Below are 20,706 nucleotides of genomic sequence, written 5' to 3' on the forward strand. Positions count from 1 at the left end.
TAACCTTGCTTGTTGCATGTTTTAGAACTAAAGATTAAGAAACTATATCACTTGATTTTGCCTTATGCAGTAATTATTCTTTATTCTGGTATCTAATGTAATAATCAGAGATTACTGTACAGTATTCCAAGGAAGGTAGTGGAGTTTCACATTGAAGCTGAGAAAGCCATTTTACACCTTCATCTGTCACTCCTGACCGTCACATTAGATTTAAAAGTAATAGCTACTGAACTCTTCTTCAGATCTTCACAGGCCTTGCTTGCCTTAGGCTTAGTTATCCCTATGTTAACATAAGGAAACATTTAGAAAGCTTGCTGCATATACTACATGAAATAAATTTTGTATTCTTGTACAGTACGCCCGGATAATTCACAGATCTTTATTTCGCGGTCCTCTATTATTCGTGGATGTCACCCTGGATGTACCCAAGAATGTCAGAGGGTACTTTTAAAGTTGCCGGCATTTACACGGCCAGGACAGGGAGCCATTCGTTCTAGAGAAAATAATTTCATTTACCTGTATTGTATATATATATATATGTGTGTGTGTGTAGACTCACACACACACACAAAACACACAAATAAATAATTATGGGAAAATCCTCTCACAAATAATCACATTTTTAATAAATTTGTTTCTGATTATTTGTGAGAGGATTTTCCCATTATTATTTATTTGTGAGTATGTGTCTACACACACATATACTGTATACAATACAGGTAAAAGAAATAATTGTCCTAAGGCCAAACACATGAAGGGAATATATATTTCTTTGTACACAAGTAAAAATGACCCTGGGTGGGGGGGGGGGGTGTCAGCCAATGTTATTCGCGGATTTGGCGAATCGCGGCCATTTTGAGAACCTAGCCCCAGCGAGCTTGAAGGGCCCCCTATATAGGCAAAAAACTCTGCTTTGAAAACTGATATTTGATATCTGGCAAGCAAGCTGTTCATGGGTAGATGTGGGTAGATCTGCCACCCCCACATTGTACAGTCTGGGTACCAGTACAGTATATAAATGTCATCAGGGACCAACTCTAATCCTAAGACATTGTATGGAAATGTGCAACATATATCTACTGTATATATTGTACTGTACTGTACAGTACTCTACTGTAGCTTGAAAGTTTGGGATGGTAAAGGTAATGCAGAGCTTGCATTACCATTGGGTTCCTATCCTCACTTTAATCCATTTTTGTAATAAGGGTGATGTTTTTGCTTTTGTGTCCTAAACAAATTTTAGATATGAAAATTTTGCTGATTTACTGTATTAAGATGTAGCCACATTTGGTATTACTGTATACTAACACTTCATAAACTTTCAGATACCATCCCCCAAGGACAAAGTTATTCTTGATTATTCACGCTGGCATCAGAACCTGATAGCTATGATGCACCTTGACATCCTCTATGATGAGAATGCACGGTTTGGTGAGTACTGTTATATACTGTGTGGCCCATTAGTTTGATCTAGAGGTATTTCATAAAAATAGTTGATATTCCGGAACTTCTTCTACCTGGTTGGCCTGGCAGAGTCAGAAGGTTGAGAGCAATCACACAGCAACATTTATAGCCTACCAGCAATGGGATGCCCTCAGAGGTTATATAAACTTGTGTTTTCTTTGAATGTTGTCAGCCACTGTGTTGGTTTAGCCAGCATGGGGGTGGCAATAAGAACAGACAATCAAAGTAAGCCCTTTATCCTTTCAAGGGCTCCTGAGGTCTCAAAACTGTGGCCTTTTCAGCTCTTCACACAGCCTACTAGCTCTTCCAAAACCACAGTGACAGTAATGCCTACATGGTTGATTGGCAGCAACAACACCCTGGCCTTGTGGGGGTCTACAGCCGAGGTCCCTCCCCCCCCCCTCATTTGCCTAGTCCCCAGAGCCACTTGAGGATGCTCGCTCTACCCAATAGCTGCGATAAATGTGAAAAATTTTCTTGGAGAAGATGAGGTAACCGTACAATTCCTCCGAGGTAGGAACTGTAACTTTGTTAAGTGTCTGAATCAAGAGACCCATGACACTCTCAGCAGACTGAGCACAGAGGTGTTTGAAGGTGTTATTCTCAAGTCATCACCAGCTGATGCAGCTGAATGTTGCCACATTGTGTTTAAGCAATTTCCAGTGATGACTGACATCAGCAACGCTAGGGAACTAACCCAAACATTATCAGTATCTGTCGCCACCATCGTGGCAACACTCCACAAGTTGCTGTCATTATCAAACATGGGGAAGGAGTGTCCAGCTGAGCTGGTATTTCTCAAGACCTGTCCTCTGTGTTATCTGTTCACACCAGGGACACCAAGACTGCCTATTACCAATATGATTTACCCACGGTGCAGGTCTTGCTAAGTCAGCACCTGCTGCTCCCCCATCTTGGCCACAGCTAGATGTCACCAGTTGCTTGTACAGTATTGTCCAAGTGTGCCTTCCTCCACCCCCACTGTGCCCATCCTGCCATGTCACATCTCTTCCTGACCAAATGTCTCTCCACCTAGTGACAGTCCTGGCACAGTACAGTATTATATTAGAGATCTACCACACTGCCATAAACAGATGGCAGGGAATCCTCCTTATATACTCAACTCTTACTTCACCACATGTAATTTACCAACAAAATTAATGGCCCCCTCAGGCACTCTCGTCCACCCATCATATAAGTCTAAGAAGGCAAGCATGAACTCTGTGTGCTTCCCTGTTGGGTACTTTAATACTTATATGCTTTGCCTTACACAGGATATTAGGGGGTGCCTAATGAACAAGTCTCTGCACTGTCTGGGGGCAAATCTGAATTCTGAAAGTTGTCATTTATTAATTATGAATAAGGTTCTGCTGATGAGGGAAAAAAATTAGTCAAAACATAGTGCACTTGTTTTTCTGTGCTTTTCTCCTACAGTGAGATTTTCGTTTTATGCATGAAGTACAGTGTATTACATATTTTCTACATACCGGTATACAGTATATATTTAGTATATCCCTTGAGATATGAACGTTCGTGATACAAAAATTCATTTATACGTATTCCAAAATTGACACCATTGCGCTTATATTTTGTGTTACGAAAGCTTTCCTCGCCTAAATGAATTTAGGTTCCAGCAAAAATGCAAATTGAGTTCCTCCGGGAGTCAGCTGGAGCAGCCACATCCCTCTAGCACGCTCTATCTATCAGGCTGAGGTTGGAGTTATGCTATAGTAGTTATTTTTATCCTAGTAATTTCTGGTATATAAACATAGTAATTTTCTTTGTATTTTTTTTCTTTCAGTTACATTCACACATAATCCTGCATACAGAATGTGCAAAAAAAATTGTCATAAGGTAAAAAACATAAAGGGAATAAACATTTCTTCATGCACCAGCGACAGTTAACAGGATTAGCTGAGAGAATTAATGTTATGATTATTTTTCAACTCGTAGTTTCATCAAGATAAACATGGTACCGGGTAACCTTTTTCATTTTTTTTTAATACGTTATATGAACGCACAATCCTACATACATAATGTGCAAAAAGGTAAAAGAAATAACTATAATAAGGTCAAAAACTTGAAAGGAATATACACTTCTTTGACTTAATTAATAATTTTAGTCATAATTTCATCTAGATAGTACAGTACTTTATTAATGTTTTTAGTGTTAGGTAGTAAATTACAGTAGCTGTGTAATTTACTATTTATCATTAGTTAGGTAGATATTTTTCCTGTTTGTGAACCAATTTCGTGTTTCTGGGGTATGATATTGGGATGTTTTTGTCATTGGGGAACCGGACCCTATTTTTCCTGTACGTGTTTCTATAGAGACACGAAAAATCACCTAACAAATGCTTATTTTTTTTTTCCTCGTGATAGCTGTTTTGTTATCACACTAATGTGTGGCATTTTCTGTTTATTGCTGAGCAATTAAATTATAATTCTCTCAAGGAAAGTGTTGTGAATGACACCTTGAGGTAACACTTCAGTGTGAACTTCCTGTTTCGTGAGAAAGAATGGACTGGTCTTCTCAGGGCAGTGAGAGAGTGTGATAGCGAGCGAGCATTGTTTACTGAATTGGCTGACCCTGGCTCATCCTTTGAGAGAAATGCAAGCCAAGTTACAGTATCTAGAGTCATGAATAACTTGGTGTTATTCATTTGGGTGAATATTTATATAAAGCTAAGGTGCTGTTACAACCTATTTGTATCTCTAGGTTGATATATATACAGTATATATATATATATATATATATATATATATATATATATATATATATATATATATATATATATATATATATATATATATATATATATATATATATATATATGAAATTATTAATTGCAATACAGTACAGTACTGTATTAATAAATTAAATACTTCTACAGCACTTGGTTTACTTTTCAAGGTACCTGTAGTTGGCAGACACAAATCAACCAAAATTCTATACTATGTCTGACGTTCGTCTTGAATACCCACAAAATGTTCTATACTACTGAGGGTATACACAAACACTTGTTATCTTAAAAGTAGGTTCTATTCTCGTACGGGAGATACATATATATACAGAGGGGCCCAGGAGCTCGCTTCCACACCACAAAGACTCTGTCTTCACTCTCTCTCTATCTATGTATTACTGCACGCTGGGATGTACAGATGCCAGCATTCACAAGCTGAATACATACAATGTAAATATGATAATTTATATACATAATATGGTGCACAATAAATGGAATATTACATAGAATTGATACATGTTCTGTAATACTTTACTGTACATAATTAATGGAGTGATATAAGAGTAATATAATAATACACAGCTGAAGGTACTACTTTGAGTCCGTATCATATACTATGCACTCAGTTTATTGCTAGATTGAGTTTGGTTTGTGTCTATTATTAGTGAATATAAGTACTAGTATGTAGTTTAGAGGCTTTGTTCACAGTATAAACTTTTCCAACACTCAAATGTTATTCCCACCTACACAGACCCCCACGCTCTGATGACACTTGAGGCTCGACTGGGCTACAGAAATAAGTGGGACCCAGAGGATAAGTGGACCGAGTATGCATCATCTGTAGAAGAAAGGCGCCTGGACTGCTCGATAGACCCAATGCACAAGAAGGAAGAATATATGTATAATTGTTCTTCTGTGCCACTGTTTGAACTGGGGTCTCTCCACCATGATTTTTACCTCTTGAATGTTCGCTTACCTGTTCACACCCTGGAGGAGCCACAGGAGAAGAACATTAATGAAGATCTGGGATACTTGGCAGACATGTGGGTGGCGGTGAGTTATCTTATAGCTTTTTTTTCCTCCGTTGAGAAAACTTTGTTGGATTTTTGCTTATGTCTTTAGAAATAAATGTGTTGTTCTATATCTTTTTTAACACTATCCATACATTTTAACACTTTTGGGATCATACACGCATGAGTGCTGTTTTGATTTGATATAAATGAACCTTTTGGTCGAATTACTTAAAATTTTAATGCCACTTTTGTCACGCCACTCTTGTGCAGAACCAAGTCTTAAGGCTAGGTGGCAATTCATCTATGTGCTGTAGACCACGAGGTAACAGACAACTAATGGCAGTAATGCTTCTGCCTCAGTAAGCAGCGAGTGTCTCGGTCGCTGGCACGATTTAAAAGTGGTCACTCACAATATCTTGAGAGAGCAGCACAAATGCCACTTTTGCCCCGCTATCTCAAGACATTTATCTCTTACAACCTCGATACTTATTCTTATGAAGTAATAGTGATGTGTATTGAAATTTTATAATGAAATGAAATATTTTTTAATTTATGAGATGTTGGTGAAATGGCTACTCACAATACAGTCGCATAGGCCACACAAAAGCATGTCATAATAGGACTAGCTTGGAAAAATAATAAGTTACAGCATAGTGAAATGTAGTGCAGTTGAGGCATGCATATGAATAATGTGAATTTTAATGAATGTATTGTGCTTATTTAATATGTACAGTATTCATAATGTCATCGCCATTGTCGTGCATATGCCAGGCTTACCTCATCTGAGTGGTAAGTGGAAATATTATTGCCAAAATTTCAGTTTTTGTCACAAGCTTCCAACTGGTCTATTTCTCTTCCTTAGTATGTGTACAGTAATAATCCGTCATAAAGAAAATACTTTCAAACGATTTCAACAAAAAACTAGCAAGGAAAAAATTTGTATAAACATTTTGGCAACTGTGTGACTAACCACCACTTATTTTAATTTTATTTTGTAATCTATTACTTTTTACATTATCATTTTTTTCTGATTACACCATTGTCTTCCTTATTATTTTTGCTTTCTTGCTTTGTGAAATTTATACTGACTGATGCAATGATGTGGGTACAGCACTAAGAGTAATCGACAGTAAACTCTCACTTATACTTACCAAATGGCTTTTATTTATTTATTTATTTAATTTTTTGAGGGTTTGTGTGATTTCCCAGCTATTTTTTTGTCGGAAGACATCATTTGAATAAATATTTAACAATATCTTAGCCACAAATACGGCCCGGGAAAAAACTTCTCTGCTATTTCTGGTCATTCTGTGGGCTCCAAACAGAGCAAGTGACGGGCTCATTAAATAAATTTCAGGCCATCCCGAGAGTATTAAATACCGGTATATATCTTTTTCCTTGTAAACAAATATTCATCCCCCTGCTTGGTGTAGTTGAATATACTTCAATCTGGGTTTTATTTGAGTAATAAAACTCAAAAAACCATATCAAAGCTCTTTTATAAAACTTTCATACAAATTAACCTAAGGAAAAATATTTGTTTATGACTAAAGAAGGTTACCGTACCATGATTTCAGTATTATTTCCATAGGCAAGTTAGTTGAGAGGGAAAATAGATGGCTTTCTTCTTGTATTCTTATGTTTAAAGCAGACTTTGTTCATAGTCTTCCATCCATAGTTCCCATATAACTGCTTGTTCACCAAGTCTTGACACCCATATGACAATAATCTGTCTTTCCACCTTTGTTCTTGTGTAGCCCTTCACCCATTTATTTCATCCATCTCTTTGTTTCATAAAGTCCTTCACCTCTTATTTGCATTAATTTTTATTTACAGTTCATTCACCAGAATGGAGGATTCACTAAAGTCTGGGTGTCTCTTAAGACAATATTCTTCCCAACCATCGTTGCAATCATGGTCTGGTTCTGGCGTCGGATCTCGCAGCTCTCAAGGCCTCCAGCCCTTTTGGAGTATATGCTCATGATCCTGGGGGCTGCCCTGACCATGCTTAACTGTAAGTTTGACCTAGACCAAAATCTTTCTCCTTGGACCATTGAGTTCCTACCTATACAGTACCCGAGTGTTCTCCTTGCCAGATCAAATGGTCCCTACATATTCCCTGAGAGGTCATGTGTAAACCGAAGGGTCCCCATTTAGGACAGAGTTCTAGTAGAGTCCAAAGATGCCATTGAGAATTATAACTTAGGTATGTAACCAACTGAGGTGGTGCTAACATTTGAGGGGGGAGCTACTGTTATGGAATTACTTTATGCAAGACCACAATATTAATTTTATGGAAACGTGAACTAAAAATTTTTTCTTAAGCTAACCAAAACTTCTATAAGATTATTTGCTTTAATTTGGGTTTTCTGCTTTTAAAAATAATGAATGGTTTGTTTAGAAGTCCTGTTAGTGGTCTATGTCTAGCTCTGATCATAATGGCAAGAGAAAGGATGTAGTTACAGGGACCCTCTGTTTTAACCTCATCTGGTACTTTGATTCAGTTTACATCAGTCATCAGAAAATTATTTATATTCCAACCATATCATTTATCTATACAATTTACCTTACATATGCTCTTAGTTTAAAGGTAAAGAAAATGCAATTAATATCTCTGTTATGCAATAATATTAGTCAGTGTTTTGTATAAGGCTAAGGTAAAAGAATGCACTATTTCATGTTATATGTAGTTAAAAACAAACTGCCAGTTTGCTTCTGCCAGATATTTCTTAATATAGTACTCTACTGTATCTGGTCTTTCTCTTGCACTGTATTTTGGGCTGCTTCTATGTTCACAATTTGTAATAAGTAAACAGATGGTGTTTTTGAAGAAAAAATTTCCATTTTCTGTATGTTTGTATGTGCCTGAGCAGAACACAACTGTTACAGCAATAAGAATGACTAAAATGACAAGTGTATGGAGGGAGAATGTGTATTTATTTGCTTTTGCGTGTGGCCAACATGTATAAGCAAGACAGTAAACAGTGTATATGTGACTATTTAAAGTGTTGTGTGTCCTTGAAGTTGTGTGAACTGCCTATGTGATATATGGGAGAGTTTATTATAACCCATTTGATTTACAGGGAAAGAGAAGTGTGAAACTGCTTTTTTGCTATATGGCAGAGTATAGATACATTACTGTACTGCCAACTTGATACATAGGAATATCTATATACTCCCTACTTGATCTATGGGGAAGTGTATATAGTGCTTACCTGATAAATAGATAAATAGAAAAGAATACTTGACATGTTGGTAATGTTTGTACAATGTGCTCTCTCTAGTTTGCATGCCTCTGGTACTGGCAGTGTAGTGAATGTGAGAATTTTCAATATAGTGACTTAAAAAATGGATACAATGAAACTTGGGCCCATGAACTTAAAATATTAGGTACAGTCAATAAAAACTATTGACCATCCTGTCATGCTTAATAATGTTGAAACATCATAGAAAAAGTGTAAATGTATACCCGTTATTACTGGTGTCAGTTTGGTTGTTATTGCTCATATTCTATTCCATTGACTTTGGGTGCATGACAGGAGATAACAGAAACAGACAACCTTACCTGGTGATCTTAGACTATTTGTAAGTAGTTTTAATTGGTTATATAAAGTTATTTTTGTTTGTGTGTTTTACTGCTAAAGATGTTTTAATGTTGTAGTAATCTAGGGAGTCTGAACCTTGAGATGAACACTACCACTATTTAGTAATCTAGGGAAGTCTGAACCTTGAGATGAACACTACCACTATTTTATGTCTTTTTCTCCCTAGGCCCACTGGAGTACCTGACCCTGGCATTTGACTGTCCCTGGATGACTGTTGTTAGTGATATCCGACAAGGTCTCTTCTATGCATCACTTCTCTCCTTCTGGTTGATCTTTACTGGAGAACATCTCATGGTGGGTAATGGCTTATTGTACATAACTCATTAAGTATTCTCATGGTACTGTATCATTTTCCTCTTATATGTATGGTACTGGGTTGGACTTCTAGTTGTAGTGGAGGACTGGGTTCTCTCCTCTCACATTACCATTAAAGTGAGGACACAGCCAGTGGTGGAACAACCCTTCAATGGACTAGTATCCTGCTCGGGTTACCCAGTGTCTGCTGAACATTAATAACCAGGGAATCGGTAGTTGCCTGATCACACAGCATTTAAGTATGAGATTACTTGTAAGAGGAGATAAAATGAATTATCTAGAACTAGAGGCATTCCCGGTGTACGAAAGGGTTCCGTTCTTGAAAACCTTTCAAAAATCGCATCGTATTTCCCATGGAATCCCATTATAAAAGTTGAAATGCATTCCTACAAAAAGAAACCGCTTCCCAAATACCATGTGTCTTGGAATGCTATAAAAATTTTGGTGTACACAATAATTATAATTCAATAGTAAACTTAAGTTAAATACATGCAGTGGAGGACACACAAGTTAATGAGAAACTGTGCCACTGGTTATGTTGCAGTGTGAGGCCCAGCCTAGACATAGGGTTTTAATTTTCTAGTGACACGCCAACAATAAGTCTACAGTATTGTATTTGAAATGTTGTTAAACTTCTCCACTTACTAATAACTTTTTATTCTTTCCATTGACATCACATCGAACTTGGGATACTAAACAAATCACCATTCCCACAGTGGATATATCTTAAATCAGCATCTTGGCATTTTATTTCAGTTCTTGTTTTTGAACAACAATTGGTTTAATGCATAAATATCATTGCTTCTGTGTAAGGAGAAATTTAACCAAAATGTGTCATATACTATAGGTGTTATTACAGTGCTCTAATTTTTTTAAGACATTCGGTATACACTGTATATATTGTTTCTGCAGAATTTACAGCAATATTATTTGTTAAAAGATTATTATGCAAAAGAAAGGCAAAATATAGTTACCTCTTTTAACACTCGCGCACCGTGACACACATGAGCGTCAGTGATAATCTCGTCCAATTGGTACTGATGCCCCAACGTGTCATTCAAGAGAACAAAGTTCAGGAAAACTCGCATAATTCCGTCTGAGGCTTGAGATTTGGGCGTATCATTCTGGTAGGCCTCCTCTCTTGTGGTAATCCATCGCCAATTGTTTACTTGACAACAGTCCATAGCACGCTGACCATGAGACATCAGTGTTGTCCCGGCAGTGAAGGTAGACAGTTGAGTGAGTGAGCCCTTTAAATTTTATCTTTATATCCACCCCACATACTTGTGCCATCCAGTATGCAGTAATAATGGCCTGTAAAGTGCTTATAAGTGTTTACAAAGCATAAATTAATTTTACTTATTTTTTTATATTTTACGTACAGTATTCAAATTTGTAACCGTTGTGTGTAAAATGTGCCGTAATGCCCTTCTGTAGATAATACTATACGATAAGCATCTAAACTATCTGAAAAAATGATGAAAAGTATTGTGAAATGTTTTGCTAGTTTACATTTGAGTGTTTATAAAGTGTTTACAGTGATATCTCCGTTAGCCGGAATAATTGGTGCAGAGCACTTCTGGGAATGAGAGATTTCTGGGTAATGAGCCTGACTCTCTCAAAGTCGGAAAAAACCCTCGTCCCCCGGAATTTTCCGGGTAATGGAAAACTTTTCTCGGAATTTACAGAAAATGTGCCCGATTTTCATCTCTCAAACCCGGAAAAAATTCCCCCATCCCCGGAATTTTCCGGGTATCAGCAAAAATTTCCTCAGAATTATCCGGAAAAATGTGCCCCTCAGAAAATGGTTCCCAAAACCGGAATTTTCCGGAAAATTCTGGCTTTAGGAACCATTTTCTGAGAAAATTTAAATTCTGGCTATCGGAGAGTCTCGGGTTTGAGGAATTCTGGCTAAAGGAGATATTACTTTAGTTGGTTTAAAGAAAAAAAATGGTTTCCAAAAAATCTATCTGAAGAAAAAATGGATTCGGCGTGGCTCTTCTGTGCAAGGTCACAACTAGCCCCTGCGTTAGAGGGATACTTGTTATAAATTAGGCGGTGCACGAGTGTTAATTAATTGATTCTTGGGAAAAACAAGTAAGAGAATGTGCTTGGTCTCAGCCTTTTCTGTGATATGTGTTTTTACTGTAGAGATTACGAGAAAGTGGTAGAGCAAGCACTAGTTATGAGCCCGGGGGATGTGACCCTAGGAGGCAGAACTGTATCGAAATCAGGAATTTTTAAAGTGTGCCTATACAACAGCACACTGTAGTTGGGCACTAAGCATATAGGTACTTCACCTGGTCGGTTTATCCTTTACCTAACTAATTCTGACACCCCTGGAGCTAAACTAATTGTGTTTGTTAAAGATTAATATTCTGTCATATTTTGTACATGTGACTCATTAACTCTTGTGTCCTTGATAAACTTCATCATATAATATTTGTCTTTCTCCCATGCTGCACAATGATGACTTGGCAGATTGCGGTAAGAAATATTTGTTTTTAATTTTTGGTATATTGCTAATGGTACAGTATTGTGGTGGCTGTGTGTATATTGTGCTCTCGGTCCACCCAGCTATAAATAGGTACTGTACCTGACTTTACAAATTAGGGAAGTTAAGGCAGTCTAGTGCAGTGCCAGCCATCCTTACTCCTTGCATACTGAAGGCTAAGCACACACTGAGCTTTATCCACACTATCTGTAAGGGGCAGTCTTGCCAATGGGACCTACTGCTTTCATATTGCTAGTGAATAAATTTGCCCCAGACTTGATGGACTCTGTTATATAGAAATTGGACTCCATGAAAAAAAATCCTTTATCAGTTTTCTCTATGGAAAAATCACATCTGGATTAGTTTTCTAGTACAGTATAGAGATTTGACCCCTTTTAGAAGTTTTGCCCTCTCTCAATTCCATAGATATGTAGTAAAGAATGTATACATTTCAGGGTGTGTACATTCCAGTGGTAAAATGTACACCTTCTGTAGATACCAGTAGTTAAATACAGTATTAGGTTAGGCATTTTCTATGTCTTATAAGTATACTGTACAATTGTGGATGAGGAAAACTGACTTGTGAGTTACGTTTCATAAAGGGTCAATAATCTATCTGAACATAACCAGTAGGATCAGGGCCTATTAGAATTGGGACCCATTATCGCAAGGCCCTGTATAGTAGGGGGAGGAGAATTAAATGAATGAAGAAGATGCAAAAAAGTGTGAGCCTGTAAGAATGCCTAATTGATAAGAAGCTTTGTCAATCATTGTGGAGGCTAAGGATTCACTTTGTTTAATGTTTAAGCAAGTTGAGGATGTGTTCAAGTTGTGTAGGGAGTATTTATACTAGGTAGTTGCTTCATCCTTTGTGTTTTTCCTTCTACTCTTGTCTTCCTTATTGTGTCTGCCCCCTTTTCTTTGAGGATTTGGTTCACATGAAACAGTCTATACAAAAGTAAAGATCATTAGACTATACCGTATACCGGTATATGTACAGTGTACTTGTAAAAATTTAATACCATGTCCTGAAATAAAAAGCCTATGTTCTTAAACACTTCTGTCTAGTGTAGCATGCTTGTGTCTGTAAATGCTGATGATATTTTGCAGGATGACATTGAGCGTAACAGACTTCGTGTGTACTGGCGTCACCTTAGTGCTGTGCTGGGAGGCTGCCTTTGTCTCTTCATCTTTGATATGTGTGAACGTGGGGTACAGCTCCGCAATCCATTCTACTCGATCTGGGTGACGGAAGTGGGCACCAACCTGGCCCTGGCATTCATCATTCTTGCTGGAATCTGTGCTGGTCTTTACTTCTGTTTCCTCTCTTACATGATATGGAAGGTAAGACTTGATAGTTTGATAAATGTCTTATAAATGTGATATCTTTATCAAGGGGAAAGGATATTTATTGTCTCAAACAAGTTGGCAGAAGACAAGGCGGACTTGACACCAGAAGTGGGAATAATAAGGTACAAATGGTTACGTCAGCAGAGAACATAATGTAATCTCCCTGTTAGCTGGAATCCCTGATCCCCGGAACTCTCCACTGGAAATCAGGTGCATCCCCACGTGCCAAGTGCGTGGGTGGCCTAGCTGCTTGGATTGATTAGCTCATTCTGCTGCCATTGTAGAAGGTGGTTTCCTCACTTGCTGCTGTTTGGCATACAATTTGTGTTGTGCAGAACTGTTCATTACTGTACCAGGACACAATCAGCCAAGAATACAGTGTTAAAGCAGTGTCAATACATAAAAAGTGATTACTGTTATGTATTCTGTAACTACTTTCATTCATTAAGTGGGAAACACTAGAGCACCTTAGCTTTTGTCTTTATTCAAGACAGTGGTTGTCCTGAAAATGCATCAGAAGGTTAGTAGTATGAGACCACTAATCCCCCACTCCCCACCACTGCTAATGACAGAAGAGCTTACAGTATATGCAATGCGTGACATGACATTGCGTCAGGTCAGGTCAAGTCAGGTCAGTGACATGAGACCCACTGATCGCCTACCACACCTCCACTGCAAGTGTTAAAGCATAAAAAGTGATTACAGTTATGTATTACGTTTAGCAGAGTGTATGCTTACTGTAGGCTCATGATGGCAGCATCTGCTGGTGAGTACAGTATATACAGTACAGTAGTAGTATACATTATTTTGTTTATTTACAATGCAGGAAAGCCTCCGATAACAACGATTCTACGAAGGATGATTCATATTTAAGACCCTGTTTAATTTAGGACCCAATTCAATTTACAATATTATTTTCTTCGTATTTATGATGAAAATGTTATAAAACTAAAGTAAAATTACATTTTCATATAAATAATAACTAAATCCTGATATGTATTTAAAAAAAAAACTACATTGTGCACAGAGGCTGCTGGGCTTGTGAGTAGTGACGCCAGTATAAACAGTCACAGCATCTGAACAGGGAAGAGAGAAAAACATTCTCAGGTGTCTTACCGCATTTTTTGCATCCTTATTCAACATGAGCAAGAGAGCAAGTGATGGTAGTGCTGGTTTGAAAGCTAAAAAAAGTGTATAAGCTTAGCCCAGAAACTAGATGTGTTAAAACGATATGAGAAGGACGAGAGGTCTGTGGATATTATATGGAGCTAGCAATGAACATATTTTCTGAAGTGGATCCATTAACAGAACGAAGCACAAAAACTAAGACATGAAAAATGCCAATGACCTCCACATAAAGATGTATAATGAGAAAAGAAAGCAGCTGTGCAATGTTCTTTTGATAGGTTTATTATTCAGCCAGAGTTTAACCCGATGACTTGGTCATCTGAATAAAACTCACACGACATCATTGGCTGTCCTTATGTTTTTTACTTTTACCACCGTTGGTGAGTAGAATGTTGTTTTACATTTGTAAGTATTATTAAAAACATATATGAACAGTAAATAATTGTTGCTTTCATATTCTTGTGTAGAGAAATGTCGATATGTTTTCACATGTACACACTTACATACATTGGCGTTCTCAATCGTCTCGCTTTATTGCTTTACCATTAGTGGTTAGCTACTTCTATCGTTCCATTTATTAACATTGAATATTACTTAACACTTACATACAGGCATTAATTTTTTACAATAAGTTTACTACAGCTACAACCAGGGTCTTATTTTCTTCAGTTTCTTATGTAGAACCATCGTCACTCACGAAAACAAAGCCGTCTTGCCTCCTCGTGTGTGTTTTAACATTCTACGTATTATTAATGAATTGCATTGTTCATTTCGCATATATGAACATTAATTCAATCAAATACATATTCAGTAATAAACAATAATGAATCTTTTGTACATATTCTTAAGATAAAAATGAATCCGTTTCCTTAAATGCGCTCGTATGTGTTGGCGTTCCCAAACCATCTCACTTTATTTCTTTACCATTAGTGGTTAGCTACTTTTATTGTTCCATTTATTAACTGTACTGTACTAACAAAAACAATGGCATTCCATCTCCTCTTTTGCAACCATTTTATTATTCATTTATATTGTATTAGGTGCATTCAAAAACAATATTTAAAGAATATAGTTTGCATTTTTCATTAATTGTATTGTTTTGGGGGAAAAGAGGGTAAAAAGCCACACAAGCGATATGAAAAGGTCACACTGGGGATCGCATCTCATTATTATTGCTTTATTTTAATGGTAATTTATGATTCATGATACGATGATTCACCTTACTCTGCAATGTTGAGGACACATTATCGTCGTCATTCGAGGCTTTATTGTATATTATACGTGTACAGTGGTGTTTGCATAAATAAATACAGCTTGTGTCTGTCCTTACGAGATGCATATTTAAACTTTTAAGAAAAACTTTCTCCAGTATGGGGTGGAAAATTTCACTGTCTTGTTTGTGACACACAGCTCCATTTTTAAAATTAAAGGTACATTTATTTAACCATAAATTTAGATAAACAGGAAAATCCAGGACAATTTTGAGCGGAGAGTCGTTTCGTTACCCGGAAATCTCTCGTCCCCGAAAGAGCTCTGTACCGATTGTTCCGACTAATGGAGATACCTCTGTACAGTTTACGGTTTCCAAATTGTACTGTACAGTACTGTACTTTCATACTTACTGAGGTTATTTTTTTATAGTGAACCAAATTTATGTTTTTCTTCATTGTTCTCTTCGTGGATAGACATAACAATGACACTAAAATGATTGTTTAACTTCATCTAAAACCATTTTGGTCATTTTCAGGTGTTTATTAATATCAGCAGTAAGCGTCAGTCACTGTCGGCAATGTCTTCTGCTCGGCGCCTCCACTACGAGGGTATTATTTACCGCTTCAAAGTGCTGATGTTGGCTACTCTGCTGTGTGCTGCCATGACTGTGATTGGCTTTATCCTGGGACAGGTACAGTAACAGAATTCAAGTTGGTCACCATGACTGTAAAATTGGTTTTATCATGGGACAGATACAGTGAAAAGTCCTTTACATGTATTACCAATATATATATATATATATATATATACAGTGGTCCCTCGGTTAACAAACGGTTCGGTTAACGAAATTAAAGCTTAAAGAATGACCTTTAGAGGTAATGGTAGTGGGGATTTAATAAAAAAAACCACTTTTCTTATTAACAAACCATTATTGTTACTGTTGCAGGTGTCAGAGGGTCAGTGGAGCTGGGACGAGAACATAAAGTTGGAGTACACAAGTGCATTCTTCACAGGAGTATATGGCATGTGGAACATCTACACTTTCGCCCTCATCTGCTTATATGCACCATCACACAAACGCTGGCCTAAGGATCAAAGTAAGAACAATGGAAATCAAGTTTCTCTCGGTGAATTTTGTAAAATATTTACCCAACAAATGTATGCCTTTTTTCAGCTTGGATATACAGTATACGAGTACACTAGATAGAGGCCAACTATTTCTCTGAATCATCCCTCTAGATTATTTATTTTACAGATTTGTATATTTTTATTTTTGTTTTTAAAGATAGATGAAATATTTGATTATGGTCTTTCACCTTTATTGGGGTGACTTCCTCTAATGTAAGGAGGTTGATCATAGCTTTGGTATGTGTTAAGACCTAAGTGACCCGCTGTAAGTACAGTATATCATGCCAGATAACAATAAGTTGTGAGATTTAACATGACCAAGTGACTATCCTGTACAAGTGTCGTCAGCCATTGTGAACAGTTGAACTGATGTATGGGAGAGTGAATTGTGTCTGGTATAAAGAACTCATTTATCTGATGGCAGGAAACTTACAAAGCTAACTTAGCTAATCTCTAAATACCTTAGTGTTCATTTCATAACTTGGGATCACTGCAGTGTTTCTTGTTTGTTTAATGATTTACCTTACACAAGTGATGGACCTCTAATCCCCAACATCTCTATATAATTTCTGTGCCTCTTCCTAACTTGTAATGAAGACTTGTTCAGTCAGCCAAACCAGATAACAATATTAAGTCTACACTGCCTGAACAAATATGGCTGTATCCTTGACTTCTTATAGATACAGTGTTTTAATTTTTGAAGATTTCTACTTGTGGCTGCTTCACAATTCATGCTAGGAACAGTGCATCAAAAATACTGTAGTTACTGTATCAGCTTTTTACAGCATTACTCACAGCTTCTCAGGTAGTTGGTGTATTTTTCTTATACTATTTTTGTAACCCCACTTTTACACACCAATTTTATGCCTTTTTCTTTTAATCCATTCTTCTTGTGTATTGTCCCAGGATGAGCTGTTCTGTGTTAACACATTCATGTAATGCACATTTGCATCATCCATTATCTGACCTTCATCATTCATTCTCTTTGCAGTGTCCATATCAAAACCCTTCCTGAATATGTTGTCATAAGGGGCAGGTCCAGGATTTTTTTTAAGGGGGGTGTTAATAAACTTCTAATGATAAATCTGACTTTTTTTTTTAGTAAGTGTCAGTTTAACAGACACTAAGGAACCGTTTTTCCCCATTAAAAAAGTGTGTTTTTCTGGTGGTTACAGTTCTGGAAATCACTGTTCACTGTCAGGATAGGGGGTCTCTCTCTGTTCTGGTTTTAGTTGACTGGGGGGGGGGGCTGGATCCCACACTGATCATAAGTAATATTTTAACCACCTGTCAAGTTCCCACATAACCACATTTCACACTCTGATTCCATCCCTCATATTATCACTTTTCTTTTATGTGCATTGTCTTTTTGTACAAGTGTGTGTGTGTGTGTGTGTAAAGTATATACTGAATCTCTACATATTGTCGTAGCCCCTTTCTGTTGCTTTCTACACTTATCTTGCTTATCCTTGAACCAACCCATAGACTCAGGAGCTGTAGGTAAAGACAAGGGAGAGATAAATAGATAGATATGACTTCAGGTTCTCTCACTTTTTAGTTAAGATCAGACATTATTCTCCTCAAGTTGGACATCATTACTATATCTCTTTCTGGCAACAGTTACTGTATGTCCTTGTCTCTTTTATGATGTTTTCGGTTCACATACTGTATCATTGCTACACCATTCATAATGTATTATACCTGTATATTTTGTTTATGCACTCTTGATGACTTATTCATATTTCCAGTATACTTCCACACTCCTTTTGGGTGGCAGAAGTACCTTTTTTTTAACATTTCAGGCTCTGACTAGTATAGTATGTAAACACCCAAGTCACTGATCCCTGTACATACAAGTCTTTGAATCCTTGAAACTACCAAGTCACCTAACCCCTGAAAACACCAATCATTTGATCCCTGAAAATACCAACCCCTGGATCCATAAACCCTTGTTAGCTAATTTCACAGAGTATTTTTGTGAGTTGTTATCATAAAGCTCATAGTCATCAAACCACACCCTTCCTCCCCTGTCTTCTATATCATTTAGCTGTAATATGAATGTAGTTATTGCTGGAATTTGAAATTGACATGTTTTGCATTACTCACCATGTGATTCAGTAAGGCTTTTATGAAGAGAAATTATGAATTTATTGAAGGTTTTTATATTAAATGACCTTAACTTTGACTATTTTAGTTGATCCTCATATCTCATGATGATACTTCAGTTCTCTACTGTGTAAACTCTTCTGGTTCCTGTCTCCATTCTCAAACAAAGCAGGAACAATTGTTGTTGGAATTGTAATAAAGTTTGTCGTGTTACTTGTGCCATGATCTGGTCCCTTACATTTTAACTTCAACTTGTAATATCATGTGAGATAGTGAGAATACTGGATTATTGTGAATATGATTATCAGACATCTCTCAGGAGTTGACTTCTTGTATGATCATGTCAGGTGGGACATCTCTCAGGTGTAACCTAATAATACTGAAGCTTCCCTTTTTTTTTTGTCCCATAAAGACTATTCAGTAAAAAAAAAACTACTAATCACAATTAATTTTCACTTCAGACTGGGCGGTATCAGACAACTGCGGTACGTTTCCAGTTAGTCATTCATGTCTTAGTGTGTCCTTGTTCTTGTGCTAACATTCACTTGTATTAGTTTTGAGAATTCCTAATTTATGCTTTTTATTATAATTAACTTTGATCTTGAGATGTTCTGATGTTGACCTATTTTATTAATTTATGCATAAAAACAAGATGACCTGAGAATACCATGAACATCATGTATTTCTTTATAAAGTCCCTTACTCTCATTTACATTAATTTAAAACAAATAATAATAATTTGTGCTTTTTATTATACAGTTCTCAACTTTGATCATGACATATTTTGGTGTTGAATTATTTTAAGTTATGCCTTCAAACAAAACCCTTGTGTATTAATAATATCACACCCACCCTGTATCTCCCCAAGTCCTACATGTGGGGAGTTGCTTCTTGTGAGGATGGTCTCTAATCTGCTTCACATAATTTTGATGACAGTTTAGTAATGGGCAATTCCACGGCCACAGTTAATAGAACTACTAACTGTTTAACATTATGTTTGCCTTTCCTGAATAAATCTTGTGTAAATATAGAAATAAGTCAATTGGGGTTTATCTGCAATATTTCTTGTAGAATATTTTTAAGCTTTCAGGTCTTGGGAAGGTCTGAAAGAATGATTGTTGTGGTTGAGAGTTCGGTAAAGGAATTTTGCTCTTAAGGTAGCCCAATAATGAGGCACACTGATATTGCACACTGCTTACTACATGACAGACAGTTCAAAATGATGAATTCTACAGAAATATTTTTCCAATGTGCCACTTAATGAAGTTTTCTTGTACAAATGCAAAGTTCCATTTGTATATTCCTATGTGGAATTGCCCTACAATAAACTTTTTTCTTTTGTATGTTAGATCTTTTATATCATGTTTTATAATTAGTTTCTTGACACCAACAATGAGGTGTTCTGTAAGATTTTTGTTGTTGTTTGAATGGAACAACTGACAACTCTTCTTTGTTTATTTGGCATATTCTTAAATATTTTATTCAGATAATGCTCTGCATGTGTCATCCTTAGGCCCTGAAAAAAATTGTTTGCTGTAAGAGTCCCCAAAATTAACACGACCATTAACCCAAATTGTCCCTAATGGTAAATCCGTGTTTTACTTTAAGGCTTTTGGGGGGATTAATCTTACTTTGATTATCACCCAGAAGTTACTACGCTAGTACATGCTTAAGTAAGGTTGCCAATTTTTCCTAGTTTTTGTTATTACTACACACACGTCATATGTTTTTCAATGTCTTTCTCTTACATAGTTTAGCATACTTTTCCTACCAGCACTTAAACAGTTTCTACCTGAGTCTTCTTATGATATCTTTATATTTTTAATCCAGATAACTCCAGCAGTGAAAATTTTCAAGTTGGTGAATGTGCCAAAGTGCCCAGGTACTTCATTGTTTTTGTTTAACAACACTAGTGTAAGGCTGAAGAGCTGTAGAGGCAGGGAAGACACAGTGAAGTGCAAGTATTATGAGGTAGCTGTCTCACAGGATAACTTTTTCAACAAAGTGAAAATGCCTGAAATATTTTATTCATTTATTTGATTGGATTTTTCACACTGAAGGGGGTGGGGGGTTGAAGATAAACATGAATGATTGATGAGGATTAACCTCTTCTATCCTCCTATACCACATGAACTATATAATTTATT

General features: G+C 36.7%; 1 protein-coding gene across 6 annotated transcripts in view; it reads left to right on the plus strand.

The window, feature by feature from the left end:
* LOC121880169 (protein wntless-like) overlaps positions 1–20,706 on the plus strand; it is a 44,839-nt gene that overhangs the window by 10,333 nt on the left and 13,800 nt on the right. For 3 of the 6 annotated variants that reach the window (XM_042387286.1, XM_042387289.1, XM_042387288.1), the window contains exons 3-10: positions 1,326–1,431; positions 4,960–5,261; positions 7,058–7,235; positions 8,993–9,120; positions 11,623–11,628; positions 12,746–12,979; positions 15,861–16,016; positions 16,272–16,422. In XM_042387286.1, the coding sequence (XP_042243220.1) occupies positions 1,326–1,431; positions 4,960–5,261; positions 7,058–7,235; positions 8,993–9,120; positions 11,623–11,628; positions 12,746–12,979; positions 15,861–16,016; positions 16,272–16,422 (1,261 nt within the window). Of the gene's footprint in view, positions 1–1,325; positions 1,432–4,959; positions 5,262–7,057; positions 7,236–8,992; positions 9,121–11,622; positions 11,629–12,745; positions 12,980–15,860; positions 16,017–16,271; positions 16,423–19,020; positions 19,045–20,706 lie in introns of all 6 variants that reach the window. The other 3 variants (XM_042387284.1, XM_042387287.1, XM_042387285.1) reach the window with 2 other exon arrangements.

Source organism: Homarus americanus, unplaced genomic scaffold (assembly GCF_018991925.1).
Source record: "Homarus americanus isolate GMGI-L3 unplaced genomic scaffold, GMGI_Hamer_2.0 scaffold30108, whole genome shotgun sequence".
Taxonomy (NCBI): Eukaryota; Metazoa; Arthropoda; class Malacostraca; order Decapoda; family Nephropidae; genus Homarus; species Homarus americanus.